We start from the raw sequence: 19,277 nt of genomic DNA, 5'->3' as shown, positions 1-19,277 counted from the left end.
GGCTCAAGGGACCATATGGGATTCTGGGGATCAAACCCAGGTCAGCTTTATGCAAGGCAAACGTGCTACCCTCTGTGCTATAGCTCCACCCACAAAACTTTTTGTTTGTATGGTTTTGCATCATACCCTGAAGTGCTCAGGGGTTATTCCTGGCTCTTCAATTAGGGATTACTCCTATCAGTGCTCAGAGGATTCTATAGGCTGTAGAACAGGGTCGGCCATGTCCGAGGCAAGCACCCTCCTGCTGTGCTTCCCTGGACCCCTCAGCTTCCTTCTCTTTCCCATATAACCCCCAGGCCCCTTCTGGCTCCTGCACATACCTGCAGCTGCCCCCGCGGTCCCCCGGGAGCCCGGCCTCCATGATTTTGCTGGTAGGTCTCCTGGGCCCAAATGCCCTTTCTGCTTTCCCTGTGGGTGGGCCAGATCTCCTGCCTCCTGGACTTAGTGCAGGGAATCAGAGCAATTCAGGGCTCTGCTGGGTGCTGCTGTTGGGGTCCCAGGGCTGCAGCAAAGAAGGGACACCTATGTCTTCCTCTTTTTACCCCACTTTCCTGTAGGTCCTTTATTAGAGTCTTAGATTTTTCCCATAGAAATCTGGTGTAGTCTTCATTAAAGCCGATAGTTTTTGCTATTTTTTTTTGAGGGGGGGCACATTTGGTGGCACTCAGGGGTTACTCCTGGTTCTGCACTCATAAATCACTCCTGGCAGGATAAGGAGACCATATGGGATACCTGGAATCAAACCCAAGTCCATCCTGCGTCAGCCACATGCAAGGCAAACACCCTGCCACTGTGCTATGGCTCTGGTCCCTGTTATTTTGTTTTTGTTTTTGAGTCATTCCTCATAGTGCCTTGGACTGACTCCTGGCTCTGTGCTCAGGAGTCACTCCTGGCAGGGCTTGGGAGACCTTATGGGGTTCTGGGGACAGAACTCAAGTTGGCCACATGCAAGGCAAGTGCCCACCATGCTGTGCTATCACTGACCCATATGATACTTCTACATTTTTGTTGATTGTTTTTGTTTTGGGGTCACACCTGGCGCTGCTCAGGGGTTACTCCTGGCTGGCTCTGTGTCCAGAAATTGCTCCTGGTAGGTTTGGGGGACCATATGAAATGCCAGGGCTCAAACCCGGCTCCCAACATTTTTGGGGGGGCACACCCGAAGATGCTCAGGGGTTACTCCTGGCTAAGCGCTCAGAAATTGTTCCTTGGGGGACCATATGGGCCACTGGGGGATTGAATAGCAGTCCATCCTAGGCTAGAGTGGGCAAGGCAGACGCCTTACCGCTTGTGCCACCACTCCAGCCCCATTTTTGGTAATCTTATAGCTCTTTGAGAAGTATCTTTATGTTTTTGAGGGGTGGGCAACACCTCAGGGTGCCAAAGGCTGTGCTTGTCTCTGTGTACGGGAGTGACCCTGGTGGTGCTCACCGGCCTCTGTGTGGTTCTGGGATTGAATCAGGATCAGCCACAAGTAGTATAAGCACCACCCCTTTCTTCTGGTCCGAGCTTGATAGCCCCAGTTTTTATTTGGTTGTTGGTTGGCATTAGCTTTGGGGGCTACACCTGGCAGTTCTCAGGGGTTACCCCTGGCGCTGTGCTCAGGAATCACTCCTGAAAAGCTTGGGGGGGGGTCATATGGGATGCTGGGGATCAAACCTGGGTAAGCTGCATGCAAGGCAAACACCCTCCCCTGTGCTATCACCCAGGCCCCTTTTGTTTTTGGGTTTTTTTTTGGGGGGGGGGGAAGGTCACACTGGCAGCACTCTGGGCTTACTCCTAGCTCTGCTCAGGAATCATTCTTGGTGAAGATCCGGTGACCACATGGGGTTTCGGATATTAGCTGTGTGTAAGGCATTGTATGAATATCACAGACCCTAGTATCCCTTTTTTTTTTTTTTTTTTTTTTTTGGTTTTTGGGTCTCACCCGGCAGTGCTCAGGGGTTACTCCTGGCTCCATACTCAGAAATTGCTCCTGGCAGGCACGGGGGACCATATGGGACGCCGGGATTCGAACCGATTACCTTCTGCATGAAAGGCAAACGCCTTACCTCCATGCTATCTCTCCGGCCCCTAGTATCTTTTTTTTAACATGTATTTTCTCGTTGTCACCAGTGCAGAATCGGCTGTGCATGTCCATAGCTTCTGCTTGCCAGGAGTGACCCCTGAGTGCAGAACCAGCCAAGAGTCAGCCCTGAGCACTGCCAGGTGTGGCCCCAGAACAAAACAAAACAAAACATCTCTAGCCCAGCTGGCTAGTGAAGCATGAAACTGCCCCAAACTAAAAGAAATTTCTACATTTTTCTCATTATGTGTAATGTTTGCTGTAGGCATCTGGTAACTGAGCCCAGGGAAGCTTGTTTTGTTTTGTTTTGTTTTGTTTCTGGGCCGACCCTGTGATGCTCAGGGGTTACTCCTGGTTATGTGCTCAGAAATCGCTCCTGGCTTGGGGGACCACATGGGATGCTGGGGGATCGAACTGCTGTCCATCCTAGGCAAACACCTTACCACCTGCGCCACCGCTCCGGCCTGCCCAGGGATGCTTTACAAAGTGTTTGATAAAGCTTGAAACTCAGGAGAGGGGTTCCTGCCAATAAAAATGGGCCCAAAGGATTGGAGCGATAGCACAGTGGGAGGGCACTTGCCTCACACACAGCTGATCTGAGTTCGAACCCCTGCATCCCCTACGGCCAGGAGTGCTCCCTGAGCTCAGAGTCAGGAGTAACCCCTGAGCATCTCCGGGTGTGGCCCAAACACAAAAGGAAATGAATATAAAAAAGGGGCTGAATTATCCCTGATTTCCTTATATAAAGACCTATTCATCCTAGTAACATCCCAATTTCTTTCCTTCCTTGCAGCCGGGTCCCCCGCTGGACTCCACCTTCCAGCAGAGCTTGGAGACGGACGTAAGTTCTCTGCAGCCAGACCCTGATAAGTTCCAGAACAGAGACGGTTCTGGAGCAGGCCAGAGTGATAGCACAGCGGCAAGGCATTTACCTTGCATGCGGCTGACCCAGGAGTATCCGGGTTAGATCCCTGGCATCCCACATGATATCCTCCTGAGCCTGCCAGGAGCGATTTCTGAGCGCAGAACTAGGAGTAACCCCTGAGCGCCGCCGGGTGTGACCCTAAAAAACCAAAACAAAGAAAAGAGAGAAAGTTCTGCAGGTGGGGAGGGGACTGGCCCATATGCAGAGTGGGGGTATCATCATCCCCTCTCTCTTCCGCAGACTCTGCTGACCAAGTTGTGTGGGCAGGACCGACTGCTGAGGCGGCTGCAAGAGGAGATGGAGCAGAGGCAGGAGGAGAAGGTCTGTTGGGGGCCCGTGAAGTGGGGTGGGGTCTCTGCTGTCCCCCCTGGGTCCCTGTCACCTTCCAAATCACCTTTTGTCTCCTCTCCATGCAGGAGCAGCTGGAAGCCGCCCTAGAGCTGACGCGGCAGCAACTGGGCCAGAGCCCACGGGAGGTCCCGGGGCCCAGCAGGGTGTGGGGGCGCCAGCGCCTCCTGCAAGACCGGCTGGTCAGTGTGAGGGCCACCCTGTGTCACCTGGCCCAGGTGAGTGTCCCCGAGAGGCGGCTGGGTGGGACGTGAGGGGATTGATCAATGACCCACAGTGCTCAGGGATCACACCTGGCTCTGCACTCAGGGATTACTCCTGGTGGAGCTCCAAGGACCATATGGGGGTCCCGGGGATTGAACTTGGGTCAGCTGCATGCAAGGCAAGCACTCTCCCCACTTTGCTATCGCTTTGGCCCAATTGTGGGACCTTGACTTAGTGGGGTCCTGCCCTGAAGGGCTCGTGGGAAGAGAGTTCTTGAGAGTGAGGAGTTGGCAGAAAACTGTGTGGAAGCAGAAGTCAATTTAGTTGTGGAAGAGTGAGTGTTCCATAGGGGTGTCCCAGCTTTGATTATTTTTGGGGAGTAGCCACATGCGGGTTAAACCTGGCTCTTCTGCCAGTGCCAGGGATGTCAAGGGGTTGAATCAGGTTAGCTAACTCTTGGTGGTGCTCAGGGATTACCCCTGGTGGAGCTCCAAGGGCCACATGGGGGTCCCGGGGATCGAACTTGGGTCAGCTGCATGCAAGGCCAACATCCTCCCCTCTGTGCTGTTGCTCCAGCCCCAGGGGTGTCCTGGCTTTGAATCTTCACTCTGCTCCTAAATGCTGTGTGTCCCAAGAATAGTTGCTTGATGTGTCTGAACCGTGGGTGCCTTTGTGTAAACTCGAGGTGGCAGCAGTTGTGGGTCCCCTGAAGACCCGCAGGAAGAGTTGATTGGTCGTTGGGAATGTGGGAAATGAGCTCGGACCACGAAGGGGATTTTTTGATATTAAAGTGTGAACCATCACTGCTATTGCTTGTAATGGCGGCAGTGATGATAAGATGGGCCGAGTAGCTCAGTGGGCTGCCGCCAGATTTCTCCACCACACCACTGAGACCAGCCCCCGAACCTGGAACCTCCCACCCAAACAACAAGAAATTAAACCAGTGTTCTTTACCAAAAGCTGTTGCTTTCCCACTGCCCAGTGGTCTTCGTGTGTGTGTGTGTGGGGGGGGGGTCTTGATATCAAGAAATCTTGAAGGGAGGGCTGGAGAGGTAACACAGCTGTAGAGCATTTGCTTTACATGTGGTCCACCCGGGAGGGACCCTGGGTTCGATTCACGGTATCCCATATGGTCCCCAAAGCCTGCCAGGAGCGATTTCAGAGCGTAGAGCCAGGAGTAACCCCTGAGCACCGCTGGGTGTGACCCAAAAACCAATCAATCAATCAATCAATCAATCAATCAATATAAATAAAGTTAAAAAAAAAAAAGAGGGCTGGAGTGGTGTTGCAGGGGTAGGGCATTTGCCTTCATGTGCTAACCTAGGACGAACCGCGGTTTAATCCCCCAGTGTCCCATATGGTCCCCCAAGCTAGCAGCAATTTCTGAGGCATAGCCAGGAGTAACCCCTGAGTGTCACCAGGTGTGACCCAAAAACCAATAAATATATAAAAGAAATCTTGTGGGGCTAGAGTGATAGCACAATGGGAAGGATATTTGCCTTGCAGCATGCGGCTTAGCCAGGTTTAATCTCTGGCAATCTTTAGGATCCCCCAAACCTGCCAGGAGTGGTTTCTAGGCGCAGAGCCAGGAGTAACTGCTGAGCACTGTCAAGTGCAGACCCAAAACCAAAAAAAAAAAAAAAAGAGAGAGAGAGAGAGAGAAGGAAAGAAGGGAGAGAGGGAGGAAGGAAGGAAGGAAGGAAGGAAGGAAGGAAGGAAGGAAGGAAGGAAGGAAGGAAGGGAGGGAGGGAGGGAGGGAGGGAGGGAGGGAGGGAGGGAGGAAGGAAGGGAGGGAGGAAGGAAGAGAGGGAGGAAGGGAGGGAGGAAGGAAGGGAGGGAGGAAGGAAGGAAGGAAGGGAGAGAGGAAGGAAGGAAGGGAGAGAGGGAACAAGGAAGAGAGGAAGGGAGGAAGGGAGAGAGGAAGGAAGGAAGATTCCTTAGAGTGTTGGGGTCAGGGGCAATGTGCCCCTCCGTCCTTTCGGCGCCTTGAGGGTTTCAAAGAGACACAGACCATGCACAAGAAAAAGGTGAGGTTTTTAATCTGACCGGTCAGGGTTTCTGCTGAGACAGATCTCAGAGCAGAGACCCCGAGGCTCTGTTCTGCAGAGTTTATATAGGAATTTTTAAGCAAGTACAGCACTTTTTCTTATCAGTCATAGACACAGCTATGAACAAAGGCTTACATTAAAAAAAACATAACTTTGAGAGACACATTCAATGAACAAAGAGATGACCATTAAAACTTATCAATTTTAGTGTTACATATTGCAGGTGTCAGCTTATCACAGTGGGCCAGGACCCTGGCCTAGTTAGTTGTAGAGAAGAAAGGGGATCATTAAAACTCAAGGTTCAAATGTAGCTAATGGTTAGAGCTCTTGGCACAGAGTGGCACATACGTCAGCCTTAGAAGCATGGGAGTTGGGCTTTCTGGCGCCAAGAGCCCCCTCTGGCTAGTACTGCTCAAATTACTTTAGGCTAATAATAATTAGTAATAGTAAATGAGTACTTATCAATTAACTTAACTTATTGATATATCCTATAAAGCTTAAAACTTATTTAAAGTGGTAGTTATAAACTAACAGTGAGCATAAATGGGTATTGATCTCACATGCCCAAGACTGGTCTTATCTTCCAGGCTTGCTGTCCTTGGGAGCTGTGAAGGCAGAATTTGCTTATCTTAGTTCAAGCTAGCTGTCTGAAACCTTTTCCTAACTGTCTGAGGCCTCTTTGTTTCTGTAGCTCCCACTTTTCTGGCAGATTTCTGTTAGCAGGCTAGAATTTTGAAATGGAGCAGTCCTTTAAAAAAGAGAAGTTAAAAATATATATATCCTAAAAACATTTAAGAAATCTTTCCTCATCAAGAGGACAGAGAGTGCAGTGGTTAGGGCGCTTGCCTGACACACATCAACACCAGCATTTTACATCATCTCCTGAGCTCCTCCAGGAGGAATCCCTGAACACTGCCAGATGCGACACCAACAGCCCCAAGATAAAAGACCTGTGGGTCCGAGCCACAGAGCACAGCAGGGAGAGGTGTGTTTTCCTTGCACACGGTCAACCCGAGTCCCATCCCCAGGATCTCATTAGGTTCCCCAAACCTGCCAGGAGTAATTCCTGAGTGCAGAGCTGGAAGTAACCCTGAATGCCGCTGGTTGTGGCCCCCCAACAAAGACGGGAAAGAGACGGGGCTAGGAAATTAGCAGCTGACAGACACATTGACCCGGTTCTCCCTTTCTGGGTCCTGAGGAGAGAGAACGAGTGTGGGACACGTACAGCGGCCTGGAGGAGGAGCTGGGCGCCTTGAGAGAGACTCTGGAATACCTGCTGCACCTCGGGGCACCTCAGGTATGTGGAGGGCCTAAGACTGAACCCCAAGGCTTTCCCCATCCATCATTCCCCCTTGTTCCCACAGTCACCCTTTTGCATGTGATCCCTTTCCAGAGAATGTGTATCCCCACTTTCCCCTCAACTCCTCCCTGTCTCGTCTTTTCATTTAAAAACTAAAAGATTTTTTTTAGGGGGCCAAAGAAATAGTGCAGTGGGTAGTGTACCTGTCTCAAATGCAGCTGCCTCAGGTTCGCTACCTGGTACCCCCTATCTCCTCCAAACCCCATCAGATGTGAGATTCCTGAGCACAGAGCCAGGAGTAATCCCTAAGCTCCGCCCAAGTGTGGCCCCAAAAACAAACAAAAAAAAGAGGGTAACTTTCTTCTGCTGAGAAAATCTGTCACAAATTCACACATAGTGCCAGGATGGCAGGTGACAGGTTGAAAATGTTCCTTCTGACATCAGGATTTGAACAAGGATGCAGGGCTGGGAGTAAAGGCTGGGGCAGCTCAGAAAAGGGCTTGGCACACCAGAGCACCAGGTTGGAGGTCTGGTGCAGCTCCCAACCGGACAGACAAAAAAATAAATAAATGAGAACAATATCTGTTCACCTCAGTTGTAATCAGTGTTGTGGGCTCACGGCCAGGAGTCGGAGGCCCCGAGGAAAGTGTAAGAACAGATAGAAAGAATTAAATCGGCTTTATTTACAGAGACACGATTGTGTTAGTGGAAAAAAAGCCAAAATCATCTCCAAAGAAATGTTCAGAGTGAACCAACTCAGCCAGGACACACAATCCGAGAGTAACAGTTATTGTCCTTCCTGTATGTTGGTATCAAACATTGGTAAATAAATATAAATAGTGGGGACCGAAGTGACAGCACAGCGGGGAGGGTGCTGGCCTTGAACCTGGCTGATCTGCGTTTGTTCCCCGGCATCCCACAGCTATCCGCTGAGCCCACCAGGAGGGATTCCTGAGTGCAGAGCCAGGAATGACCTCTGAGCACTGCCAGGAGTGGCCCCCAAACAAAACCGAAAACAATTTAACAATTTCCAAAACCAAATAAATATGAACAGTGTTCGCCATGAACATAAATATATTGGGAGGAGTCAGAGCAATAGGGTGTTTGCCTTGCATGAGGCCAACCCAGGACCGGGATGGACCCAGGTTCCATTCCCGGCCTCCATAGGGCCCCTGAGCCTGCCAGAGCGATTTCTGAGAAGAGCCAGGAGTAACCCCTGAGTGCCACCGGGTGTGGCCCAAAAAATCTCTCTCTCTCTCTCTCTCTCTCTCTCTCTCTCTCTCTCTCTATATATATATATATATATATATATATATATATATATATGAAAAATAAATATTATATATAAATATAGAAAATAAAAATAAAAGTAATATGAAACATTCACTGAAAGATACTCAAGATATTTGCTCTGTTGATTTCTTTTTTCCTTTTTGGGGAGATGTGTGGGAAAGAGCACATTTTGTGTTGCTCAGGGCTGACTCCTGGCTCTGCATTCAGGGACTGTAAAATAAAATCCACGAGTTGTGAGATCCCCCATGCACCGTATTTCTAATCCCTACACAGATGGGTCTGAAAGAGGTAGGACAGCCTCAAAGGATTAATAAACCAAGTCAGTAAGTAGAGTGTCAAGGAATCAGTTTGCTTGTCACCTCCTGGCCTCTTCGCCTTTCCCAAATCCCAGAACTGCCTCTTTATTAAACCAACATCCTTGGGGCCCGGAGAGATAGCACAGCGGTGTTTGCCTTGCAAGCAGCCGATCCAGGACCAAAGGTGGTTGGTTCGAATCCCCGTGTCCCATATGGTCCCCCGTGCCTGCCAGGAGCTATTTCTGAGCAGACAGCCAGGAGTAACCCCTGAGCACCACCGGGTGTGACCCAAAAAACAAAACAAAACAAAACAAAACCAACATCAATTCACCAGGAGGGGGAAGGTCGAGTAATCCAGGTGGGCTTTTACAGATCAAAAGGAGAGGTCTTGGGACTGGAGTGATAGCATGCCAGTAGGGTGCTTGCCTTGCATGCTGCTGACCTGGGATGGACCCAAGTTCTATCCCTGGCATCCCATATGGTCCCCGGAGCCTGCCAGAAACAATTTCTGAGCACAAAGCCAGGAGTAACCCCAGAGTGCCGCCGATGTGGCCGCAAAACAAAAAAAAAGGAGCGGTTTTTGAGGAGAGAAGATGGGAGAATACCTTTATTTTGGGTTAATCTCTGAGTGTCTTATTACAAGGGAAATCATTCCTGTTGATGCTCAGGGGACACTAGGGGATGCCAGGGAATGAACCCCTATCAGCCAGGCACGGGTTAACTGCCTTAACCCCTTCGCTGCCTCTCCAGCCCCAGCTCCCCACCTTTCCATAGTTCCCACATTTGGGGTCACAAGTGTTTTCCTTTCACCCCTCTAGGACAGAGCGTCTGCTCAGCAGCAGCTGTGGATGGTGGAAGATACACTGGCAGGACTGAGGGGAGCCCAGAAACCTGTGCCCCACGCAGATTCTGACCCCCCATCCTCTGCCCTGGCAAGAGAAGAGACTTCGGAGAGAGAGGTGGGCCCTCCCCCCACCTCCTACCCTGCCCAGGGTCTTGGCCCCTCTGCCCAGAGGCGGCCCCAGTGGTCGGCAACCTTCGGCTTTCGAGCTGCATGTGGCTCTTTCCACTGTGAATTTGGCTCTTCTGTGTGCCGGGCGGCCGCTCCAGGAGTCAGGACTCTGCTCCTAGCCTCTGCCAGTGCGCGCCCTGTGTGGCTCTCAAAATAAATTTCAATCGTGGTTTTGGTGAGATTTGGCTCAGTTGAAAAAAAAGGTTGCCGACCAAGTGGCCGCCCCCTGGGCCCCAGGCCAACCATTGCCCTGCACACACCTGAGCCCCTCTGAGCGCTGGTGGGACCTGAAACTGGCCTGAAATTGATGTAAAACAGACCTGAAATCAACACGAAACTGGCCTGAAATTGACAGGAAACTGGCTTGAAATTGACATGAAACTGACCTGAAATTGCCATGAGCCGGTTCTGAAATTGACATGAAACTAACCTGAAATTGACACGTACCCCACTTAGTTCCTGCTGGTAGTGTCAGTTAGGGGGTCTGTAAGAAAGAGAAACTGACCCGGATTGGGGTACTCACAAAGCAAGAGTTGTCCCCCCCCCCCCCCCCTTGCTCCCAGCTTTAGCCCAGATTTTTGGGATTTTCCCCTCATCCAGTGTACCTGAGGATCCTGCTTCTGCTGTCTTGGTTTCAATCACTGATTTTTTTTTCGGAGCCTCAATTGCTCCAGGTGTAAAAACAGGGATTATCGGAACTGCTTTGTGCCTTACTGAGGGGATTCCCACAGATAAATTGGGTAAGGTCAAAAAGCCTTGCAGGGGTCGGAGAGACAGCATTTAGGTAAGGCGTTTGCCTTTCATGCAGAAGGTCATTGGTTCGAATGCTGACCCCCCGAGTGCCAGGAGTGATTTCTGAGCGTGGAGCCCAGGAGTAACCCCTGAGCATTGCCGGGTGTGACTTAAAAACAAAACAAAACAAAACAAACAAACAAAGCCTTGCACCTGGATCTTCTGGCCTCTGTTGTGTATTTGTGTTGTTATTGTTTGGTTGCTTTTTTTTGTTTGTTTTGGGGCCATGCTCAGCTGTGCTCAGAAGTTATTCCTGGCTTTGCACTTAGAAATTACTCCTGGGGCCGGGAGAGATAGCACAGCTTGCCTTGCAAGCAGCCGATCCAGGACCAAAGGTGGTTGGTTCGAATCCTGGTGTCCCATATGGTCCCTCGTGCCTGCCAGGAGCTATTTCTGAGCAGACAGCCAGGAGTAACCCCTGAGCATCGCCGGGTGTGGCCCAAAAACCAAAAAAAAAAAAAAAAAAAAAAAAAAAAGAAGTTACTCCTGGCATGGGTCTGGAGTGATAGCACAGAGATAGGACGTTTACCTTGCACATGGCCAACCCAGGATGGACCTGGGTTCAATCCCCGGTATCCCATATGATCCCCCAAGCCTTCCAGGATTGACTTCTAAATACAGAGCCAGGAGTAACCCCTGAGCATTGCCAGGTGTGGCCCAAATATAAACAAACAAAAACCAAGCAACAACAACAAAAAAACAAACAGACAAGGGGCAGAATGGTAGTTACAAGGAAGCAGGCTACTTGCCTTGCCTTGCATGCGGATGATCAGGATTTGATTCCTGGCATCTCATATGGTCTCCTGAACACTGCCAGATGTTCTGAGTCAGGCTCTGAGCACAGAGCCAGGAGGAAGTTCTGAGCCCAGCGGTCTGTGACCCGAAAGAGAAACTCAGGGTCTTGGAGAAAGCTCCCCAGGCTTGCTTTGCAAGCAATCCTGGGTCCTGTTACTGGCACCAGTGGCGGATCCTCCAGGAATAACCCCTGACCACCACCAGCTGTGGCCCCTCCCCCCAAAAAATAGGGGCTGGCGTGGTGGCGCTAGAGGTAAGGTGCCTGCCTTGCCTGCACTAGCCTAGGACGGACAGCGGTTCGATCCCCCGGCGTCCCATATGGTCCTCCAAGCCAGGAGTGATTTCTTTTTTTTTTTTTTTTTTTTTTTTTTGGTTTTTGGGTCACACCCATTTGATGCTCAGGGGTTACTCCTGGCTATGCACTCAGGAATCACCCCTGGCTTGGGGGGACCATATGGGACACCGGGGGATCGAACCGCAGTCCGTCCTATGCTAGCGCTTGCAAGGCAGACATCTTACCTCTAGCGCCACCTTCCCTGCCCAAGCCAGGAGCGATTTCTGAGCGCATAGCCAGGAGTAACCCCTGAGCATCACCGGGTGTGGCTCAGAAACCAAAGACCAACCAACCAAACAAACAAATATATATATTTTGTTTTCGGGTCACTCCCGGTAGCGCTCAGGGGCTACTTCTGGCTCTACGCTCAAAAATCACTCCTGGCAGGCATGGGGGACCATATGGGATGCCGGGATTCGAACCACCATCCTTCTGCATGCAAGGCAAACATCTTACCTCTATGCTATCTCTCCAGCCTCATCAAAAATTTCTTAAAAAGAGAGGGAGAGAGGGGCTGGAGAGATAGCATGGAGGTAAGGCAGAAGGACGGTGGTTCGAATCCCGGCATCCCATATGGTCCCCAAAGTCTGCCAGGAGCGATTTCAGAGCGTAGAGCCAGGAGGAACCCCTGAGCACTGCTGGGTGTGACCCAAAAACTAAAACCAAAACAAAGCAAAAAGAGGGAGAGAGTGTGTGATGAGATGGACACCACCGAGCATCCAGAGAGTCCCCCTTGGCCCTGTCCTGGGCTGCCCTTGATGCCTCTGGCTGTCTAGGCAGGAAGTTTCTGCTCTCTGAGGAGCTGGAGTCTGTCTGGAACTGCAGCCAGGCGACAACAAGGCTTCTAGAATATTCCAGCTGCTGCTGATGGTCTGAAACAGTCAGGCAGGCGTGTTTGATGCGAGGTGAATTGAGGCCTCTTTTCTAGGGGCATCTACTGACCCAGTTCAGGACTCACAATTCTCCTTCTCCAGCCCCCCCAGATCCTGCCGGAATCCCTGGGACAGAGCTCCCCCCACCCCAATGGGGTCCACAGAGACCTCAGCAGCCCCCCATCTTCAGGTGAGAGTCCTGGGTGGGGAGGGAACTCTCCAGGTGGTACCCCAACCTCACCAAGTCTAACTGCTCTTCCAGGTGCTGGAGTTCAGGGTGTCTCCCGGCCTCCCTCCCCACACGCGGGTGCCAAGGTAGGTGTCCCTTCACTGACCCCATAACTCTCCAGCCAGGGGAGTTTTTGAGATTGGGGTAACCAAGCAAACCTCGCCACTCACCCTTTCCCCCGTGCATGGCCAGAAGAGCGTGAACTGGTGCCCCAAGGGGGCACATACCCAGCTTTCATCCTTATCACTGCTAGAAGTGACTCCTGAGCACTGCTGGGTGTGGCCCCCAACCCCAAAACAATCCCAAAAAGCAAAGTAGATAACACTTGAACTCTCCTTCCTTCCTTCCTTCCTTCCTTCCTTCCTTCCTTCCTTCCTTCCTTCCTTCCTTCCTTCCTTCCTTCCTTCCTTCCTTCCTTCCTTCCTTCTTTCCTTCCTTCCTTCTTTCCTTTTGCCACATCCTGCAGCACTCAGGAGTTACTCCTGGCTCTGCGCTCAGAAATCACTCCTAGTAGGCTCAAGGGACCTTAGGGGATTACAGGGACTGAACCCAGGTCAACTGCATACAAGGCAAATGCCTGCCCTGCTGTGCTATGGCTCTGGCTCCACTTTGTCCTATTCTTGCTGGCACCAGCTTTGGCTACTTAGGGACTCCAAGGACAGAAGGCCCTTTGATGGTCAACCAGGGTTAACTGCCCATCATCTGGCGTTTGCCTTAGGTTGGGAGCTCCCCATTCTCAGTCTTGGGGTTACCACTGCCCATGTCTTCACGGGGTCCAGCACCAGCCTGTGGCAGCTGCTACAAACCAGTTCTTGTTTTCTTGGTGCTCCATGGTTTCCCTTTAGCCCATGTTCAGTGATTACTCCTGTCTGGGCTCTGGAGACCTTCTGGGGTGCCAACGATTGAAGCCAGGTCAGCCATGTGCAAGTCAAGACAAGTGTTTCCCCCCACCTGTCTCTCCAGCTGCTTCTATCACAACTATGCTTCAAATTCCTGCTACTTAAGGCTGGAGCACTCGGCCGACTTGGGTTCGATCCCCGGCATCCCATAGGTTCCACCAAACACTGACAGAAGGAATTTCTGAGCACAGAGCCAGGAGTGACCCCTGAAGGCCACAAGTGTGGCCCCAAAACAAAACAGAACAAAAAAACAAAAAAAAAAGTAAAAAACCCTGCTACCACATTGGGTTCTCTGACACCGCCAAGAGTCGCTCCGTAGCACTGTTGGGTGTGACCTTCCCCCAAAAAAATGTGTTTTAGTTTCCTGGAGCCTTACAAATTTGCACAATAACACAGCAGAGAAAGTAGGCAAAACTCCAAACAATTTGGCTGGAGCAATAGCACAATGGTAGGGCGTTTGCCTTGCATGCGGCTGACCCAGGAAGGACTGTGGTTCAATCTCTGGCATCCCATGTGGTCTCCCAAGCCAGGAGCAATTTCTGAGTGCATGACCAGGAGTAATCCCTGAGCGTCACTGGGTGTGGCCCAAAAAGCAAACAAAAACAAAAACAAGAAATAAAAACAATCCCCCCCCAAAAAAAAAACAACAAGAAAAACACAGAAAAACAAAAAACTCCAAACAAACAAAAAATAAAAGTTGTGGCGAATGTTGGCTTTTTCCTGGCCAGAAGTGCCAACTGGCTTTTGCCTGTGGCCAAGGCTCAGAGCCCTTTATCTCCCCCAGGCCCATAATATTTTTCAGAACCCCGTTATCACCAGAGAGGATCTGAGCAAAGGCATGCTCTAGACAGATAGACAGACTGTACTAACCTGCTCACAACCCTGAGGGCTGGTGTCTGATTTGGGTCCTAACTTGTCTCAGCACCAAGAGCCAACCTGGGCTGCCCAATCCTTTCTCCCTCCCACTGCCACTGTCTAGGCCAGTTCTCTGTTTTCTTTTGACTTTTTTGTTTTTGTTTTTGATTTTTGGACCACACCAGGCAGTGCTCTGAGGTTACTCCTGGCTCTGTGCTCAGAAATCGCTCCTGGCAGGCTTGGGGGACCATATGGGATGCCAGGAATCGAACCCAGGTCCATCCCGGTTTGGACGCATGCAAGGCAAATGCCTTACCTCTGTTATATCTCTCAGGCCTCTGAGTTTTATTTATTTATTTTTGGATCACACCCAGCAGAGTTGCTCCTGGCTGCACACTCAGAAATTGTTCCTGGCAGGCTCGGGGGACCATATGGGATGCTGGAATTCGAACTAGTGACCTTCTGCATGAAAGCCAAACGCCTTACCTCCATGCTATCTCTCTGGCCCCAGGTTTTTTTTTTTTTTTTTTTTGCTACATCCAGTCCAGTGCCATGTATTGCTCCTGGCCAGGTGCTCGGGGATCACTCCTGGTGATGCTCAGGGACCCCAGCTGGTGCCAGAGATTCACCCAGGGTTGGTTGCAGGCCAGGCAAGTGCCTTACCCCTGTTATCTCTTGTCTCCAGCACCAGTATTTTGTGTTTATGTGAAACAGAAACTGTTCCTTAAAGTCTGTCACCACCTCTGCCTCTGGTAATCCTCCTGGATAAGGAACGGGGAGATTAAACCAGGGTTAAGGCACTTGCTTTGACAGAACACCCCAGCCTCCACGCTGGGCACTGCATGGTCTCCGATTACCACCAGGGGTCAATGCTGAGCACAAAGAGTAGCCTACACTCCCAAATCCATCCTCCACCAAAAAAAATACCTTTTCAGTCCTCTGCCTGTCTCTTTCTCAGATGCACAGGGTGCCCCACAGGTCTTTCTGCAGCTCACAGATCTCCCCACCTTATTCCTGAAGTCGTTTTATTTTATGTTTTGCATAAATCCTGGCTCTGGCTTCAAAGGGACCCCAATGCCTTTATCCAGGGAGTCTTGGGATGTGAAGCTGCAGTCAGCTCTGGGCATCAAAAGGCCCTGAGCCTGGTGGGGAACCCCTTCATGGCTGGTCCAGGGAGTCCATAGCTGGGTCCCATGTGTTTCTGCCCGCAGCACCCCCTGACCCGGCCCCGCATGAGTGCTCAGGAGCAGCTGGAGAGACTACGAAAGAATCAGGAGAGTGGCCGGACACTGTCTCGTCCTGCATCCCCGGCACTCCTCACCCTGGGAAGGACACGGTCCCCGGCCCAACGCCAGCCTAACGGGGAGCAAAAGGTAAGGACAGCAGAGGGCGGGGAGCAGGGGAGGTGCCTCACTTTCTCTCTCAGCACAATAGGAATATCTCCTGGTTCACCCACAACTGTATTTCCAGGCTCACCCCAACTTCTTCCCATCCTGCCCTCAGCCGTTGGGGGTCTGGGGGTGGTTTCCTCATCTCCAGCCTAGGCGCTGCTGCTGCATTTCTGGTTGCTCTATCCTTTCTCAGTTGTTCTGGATTATTAAAGAAAATAAAACAAACAATATTTTTAATTTAATAAATGTAAAAACCACAAAGAGGGGCTGGAGCAATAGTTGCAGCCCATCCTAGGGGACCATATGGGGTGCTGAGGATTGAATCTGGGCTGGCCACGTGCAAGGCTGCTATCTCCCCAGTCCCCGGGGTGGCCAATTCTTAACATCCCAATTCCTTTGCAGCCCGTCCCAGGACACTCAGGAACCCAGAAATGGCTCCGAAGTTCAGGGTCCTGGAGCAGGTAAGGGGCTGATGGGCAGGGCCACATTATTATGTCCCACATAATCATTTTATTTGATTTTTAATCACTAGCTAAACCCAGTGATGCTCAGGGCTAACTCGCTCAGGATTCACTTCTGGTGGTGCTCAGGAACCAGGGACTGAACGCAGGGTGACCATTGGCCTCATGGAAGCCCTACCTGCTCTACTATGGCTCTGTCCCCAGAAACATTATTATTATTATTATTATTATTATTATTATTATTATTATTATTATTATTATTTTGTTTTTTGGGCCACACCCGGCATTGCTCAGGGGTTACTTCTGGCTGTCTGCTCAGAAATAGCTCCTGGCAGACACGGGGGACCATATGGGACACTGGGGTTCAAACCAACCACCTTTGGTCCTGGATTGACCGCTTGCAAGGCAAACGCAGCTGTGCTATCTCTCCGGGCCCAGAAACATTATTATTTAATTATCAAGCATAGGAGCTGGAGAGATAACACAGCGGTAGGGCGTTTGCCTTGCACGCGGCCGATCAGGACAGATGGTGGTTTGGATCCCAGCATTTCATATGGTCCCCTGTGCCTGCCAGGGGCAATTTCTGAGTGCAGAGCCTGGAGTAACCCCTAAACACTGCCTGATATGACCCAACCCCCCAAAAAATATCAAACATACTCGAGGAGTGAAGCCCTATTTGCAGCGCCTTAGAAGTCTGGTATCTGGGGTCTGAGAAAGACCTGGTTCCCCCAGTGACCACTGCTTTACTTCTTCCCAATCTATCCTGGGCCTGGCACTCGTGACTGGACTACAAATCCTACAAAGCACCTGGCAACTCCATTTAAGTCCTAGGACACGTGCTGGGAACTACAACTCCCAGAAGGCACCGCGGCCTTCAGGCCCCCTAATAGTACCTGCCCCAATAACCTCTTTTTTACTAGTCCTAGGAACTGCACCTCCTATTTGCCGGCCTCGGAGGGTCACCGTGAACGAGTCCTTAGCCTCTCTCAGGCCCTGGCCACGGAGGCGTCGCAGTGGCACCGAATGATGACAGGTGAGCAGGGCTGGGGGAACCATTGAGGTTGGGGATCCCTTTGCCTTGGTAGGACAGGCTTTAGGAATTTTTCTGGGGTGCAGAAATCGGGGTACAAGACTCCTGGGCCTGGAGAAGGGGAAGATGGGAGTGGCACCTCCAGTCCTAAGCATTAAGACCCAAGGTCCCATTTTTCTGGGGTGCAGAAATCGGGGTGCAAGACTCCAGAGCCTGGAAGAGAAGATGGGGTGGCACCCCCAGTCCTAAGCATTAAGACCCAAGGCCCCATTTTTCTGGGGTGCAGAAATTGGGGTGCTGGATTCCTGGGCCTGGAGGAGAAGATGGGGGTGGCACCCCCAGTCCTAAGCATTAAGCCCCAAGGCCCATTTTTTGGGTGCAGAAATCAGGGTGCAGGACTCCTGGGTCTGGGGGAGGAGAATATGGGGGTGGCATCCCAGTTCTAAGCATTAAGACGCAAGGCCCCATTTTTCTGGGATGCAGAAATTGGGGTCTAGGACACCTGGGTCTGGGGAAGATAGGGGTGGCATCCCAGTCCTAAGTATTAAGACCCAAGGCCCATTTTTCTGGGGTGCAGGACTCCTGGGCCTGGAGGAGAGGGGGGTGGCACCCCCAGTCCGAGGGCCCAACTCCGGGGTCCCCCCACGCATGCCCTTCTCGTCCTCCCCAGGTGGGAATGTGGACCCCCAAGAGGACCCTCTTCCACCTGCGCCGCCGCCGCCGCCCTCAGACCCAGCAGCCCCAGGGACCTCGCCCCCCAGATCTCCCGCAGCAACAGCAGAGGCCGAATCCGGCTCCAGCTTCGCCCGACGAGGCAGCGGGCGTGGCCCTGTGTCAGGGACCGCCCCCTGGGAGGCCGCGTGGGACTCGGGCCCCGCCCACCGCGCACGCGCCCATGGCGAAGGGGCGTGGCCTCTGCGCGTCACGCTGCTGCAGTCCAGCTTCTGAGCAGCCAATAGGAGCCCGCCCCGGACTTCCGGGGCGTGGCCAGGGCTGTCAATCCCAGGCCAGGCCCCTTGCAGCAAGGTCTGGGGTGAGGGTCCCCAGCTTGCACCCTTGGGCGCCTGTCTGTGGCCAGAGCTTGGCTTGCACCCCCGCCTGTGCAAATTTGGATTAAAACTTGGAATTTTTAGTCAGTCAGTAGTTTCCTTTCTCTTTGGGGTTCTTGGAACAGCAGTGATTTGGGATCCCCTGGAAGAAGGTGGGTTCCCCCAGCAGGAGGTGGGGGGGCCTGGCTTCATGGATCTCATGGAAGAAGCCTAGGGGCTTTAACTTTAGGGTCTAAGAGTGGAGGGGCTGAGCTAAATTGGCATCGTTCCCCCCTCTCGGGGTTAGCATTTTGGGGTCCAGCCTGAGCGGCCTCCTTAGACTCTGGGGGATGGATCGAGGCCTGGATTTCAGGGCACACTCGAGGTGGGAAGGTGGGGGCGGAATAGTGGGGAGCTTGGGTGAAAAGGGGGACCCCACCGCAGGTTTCTGGAACTCGGGGCCTCATTACCAATGTGAATGGGGAAGGGGCAGTTGAGGGCCCTTGTTGCATTAAATCCCCAGTGGGGTGGTTTGCAAAGGTCACTTTCAGGCTTGGGGTTCATCCTGGCCCTTTGGGGAGCAGGTGTCCATGCTTTGGGGGTTGTCCTGGGTCATCGTGGACTTATCCAAGCCCCCTTAAGTGACCACGAGAGGGCAGCAGAGGCCTCACCAAGGATTGGGGGGTGGCCCCCTCAATCTCTTGGCTCTTCTCTGCAGAAAGGGGACCCATGTGATTATCAGCAATGGCCCCTCAGTCCACCCAACCCCCTTCCTCCTTAGATAGGGGTCCAGACTCCCAACACCTCCCTCAGACTCCCTTGCTCCTCCTCCCTCAAACCCCTGCCCTCTTCCCTCGGGTGCCAGAGTTGGGTGCCAGAGATGGGTGACCTGGCCGGGAGCAAGAACTTTGAGAACTGTCTTCGCTGTGTTGTCACACATGAGGAAGATGTGAAGGGACAGCGTGTGGTGCCAGGAACCAACTCTGGGTCACTTGGGTCAGCCACATGAAAGGCAAGTGCCCTAATCACAGTACTTTTTTGGGGGCCCTCTATTTGTGTGTGTGTGTGTGTGTGTGTTCTCTAGTGTGTGTGTTGTTGTT

General features: G+C 51.9%; 1 protein-coding gene across 1 annotated transcript in view; it reads left to right on the top strand.

Moving 5' to 3' along the window:
* PLEKHA4 (pleckstrin homology domain containing A4) overlaps window positions 1–18,125 on the top strand; it is a 28,396-nt gene extending 10,271 nt beyond the window's left edge. Inside the window, exons 9-20 of the mRNA XM_049786217.1 lie at window positions 297–371; window positions 2,859–2,906; window positions 3,231–3,311; window positions 3,407–3,556; window positions 6,789–6,887; window positions 9,298–9,438; window positions 12,387–12,474; window positions 12,547–12,599; window positions 15,479–15,640; window positions 16,061–16,119; window positions 17,040–17,152; window positions 17,820–18,125. Of these exons, the coding sequence (XP_049642174.1) occupies window positions 297–371; window positions 2,859–2,906; window positions 3,231–3,311; window positions 3,407–3,556; window positions 6,789–6,887; window positions 9,298–9,438; window positions 12,387–12,474; window positions 12,547–12,599; window positions 15,479–15,640; window positions 16,061–16,119; window positions 17,040–17,152; window positions 17,820–18,097 (1,347 nt within the window). The 3' untranslated portion in view covers window positions 18,098–18,125. The remainder of the gene's footprint in view (window positions 1–296; window positions 372–2,858; window positions 2,907–3,230; window positions 3,312–3,406; window positions 3,557–6,788; window positions 6,888–9,297; window positions 9,439–12,386; window positions 12,475–12,546; window positions 12,600–15,478; window positions 15,641–16,060; window positions 16,120–17,039; window positions 17,153–17,819) is intronic.
* Window positions 18,126–19,277: the final 1,152 nt, after the last annotated feature.

Source organism: Suncus etruscus, chromosome 14 (assembly GCF_024139225.1).
Source record: "Suncus etruscus isolate mSunEtr1 chromosome 14, mSunEtr1.pri.cur, whole genome shotgun sequence".
Taxonomy (NCBI): Eukaryota; Metazoa; Chordata; class Mammalia; order Eulipotyphla; family Soricidae; genus Suncus; species Suncus etruscus.
The sequence above is the reverse complement of the archived record's forward strand: the minus strand, read 5'-3'. Positions and strand labels throughout refer to the sequence as shown.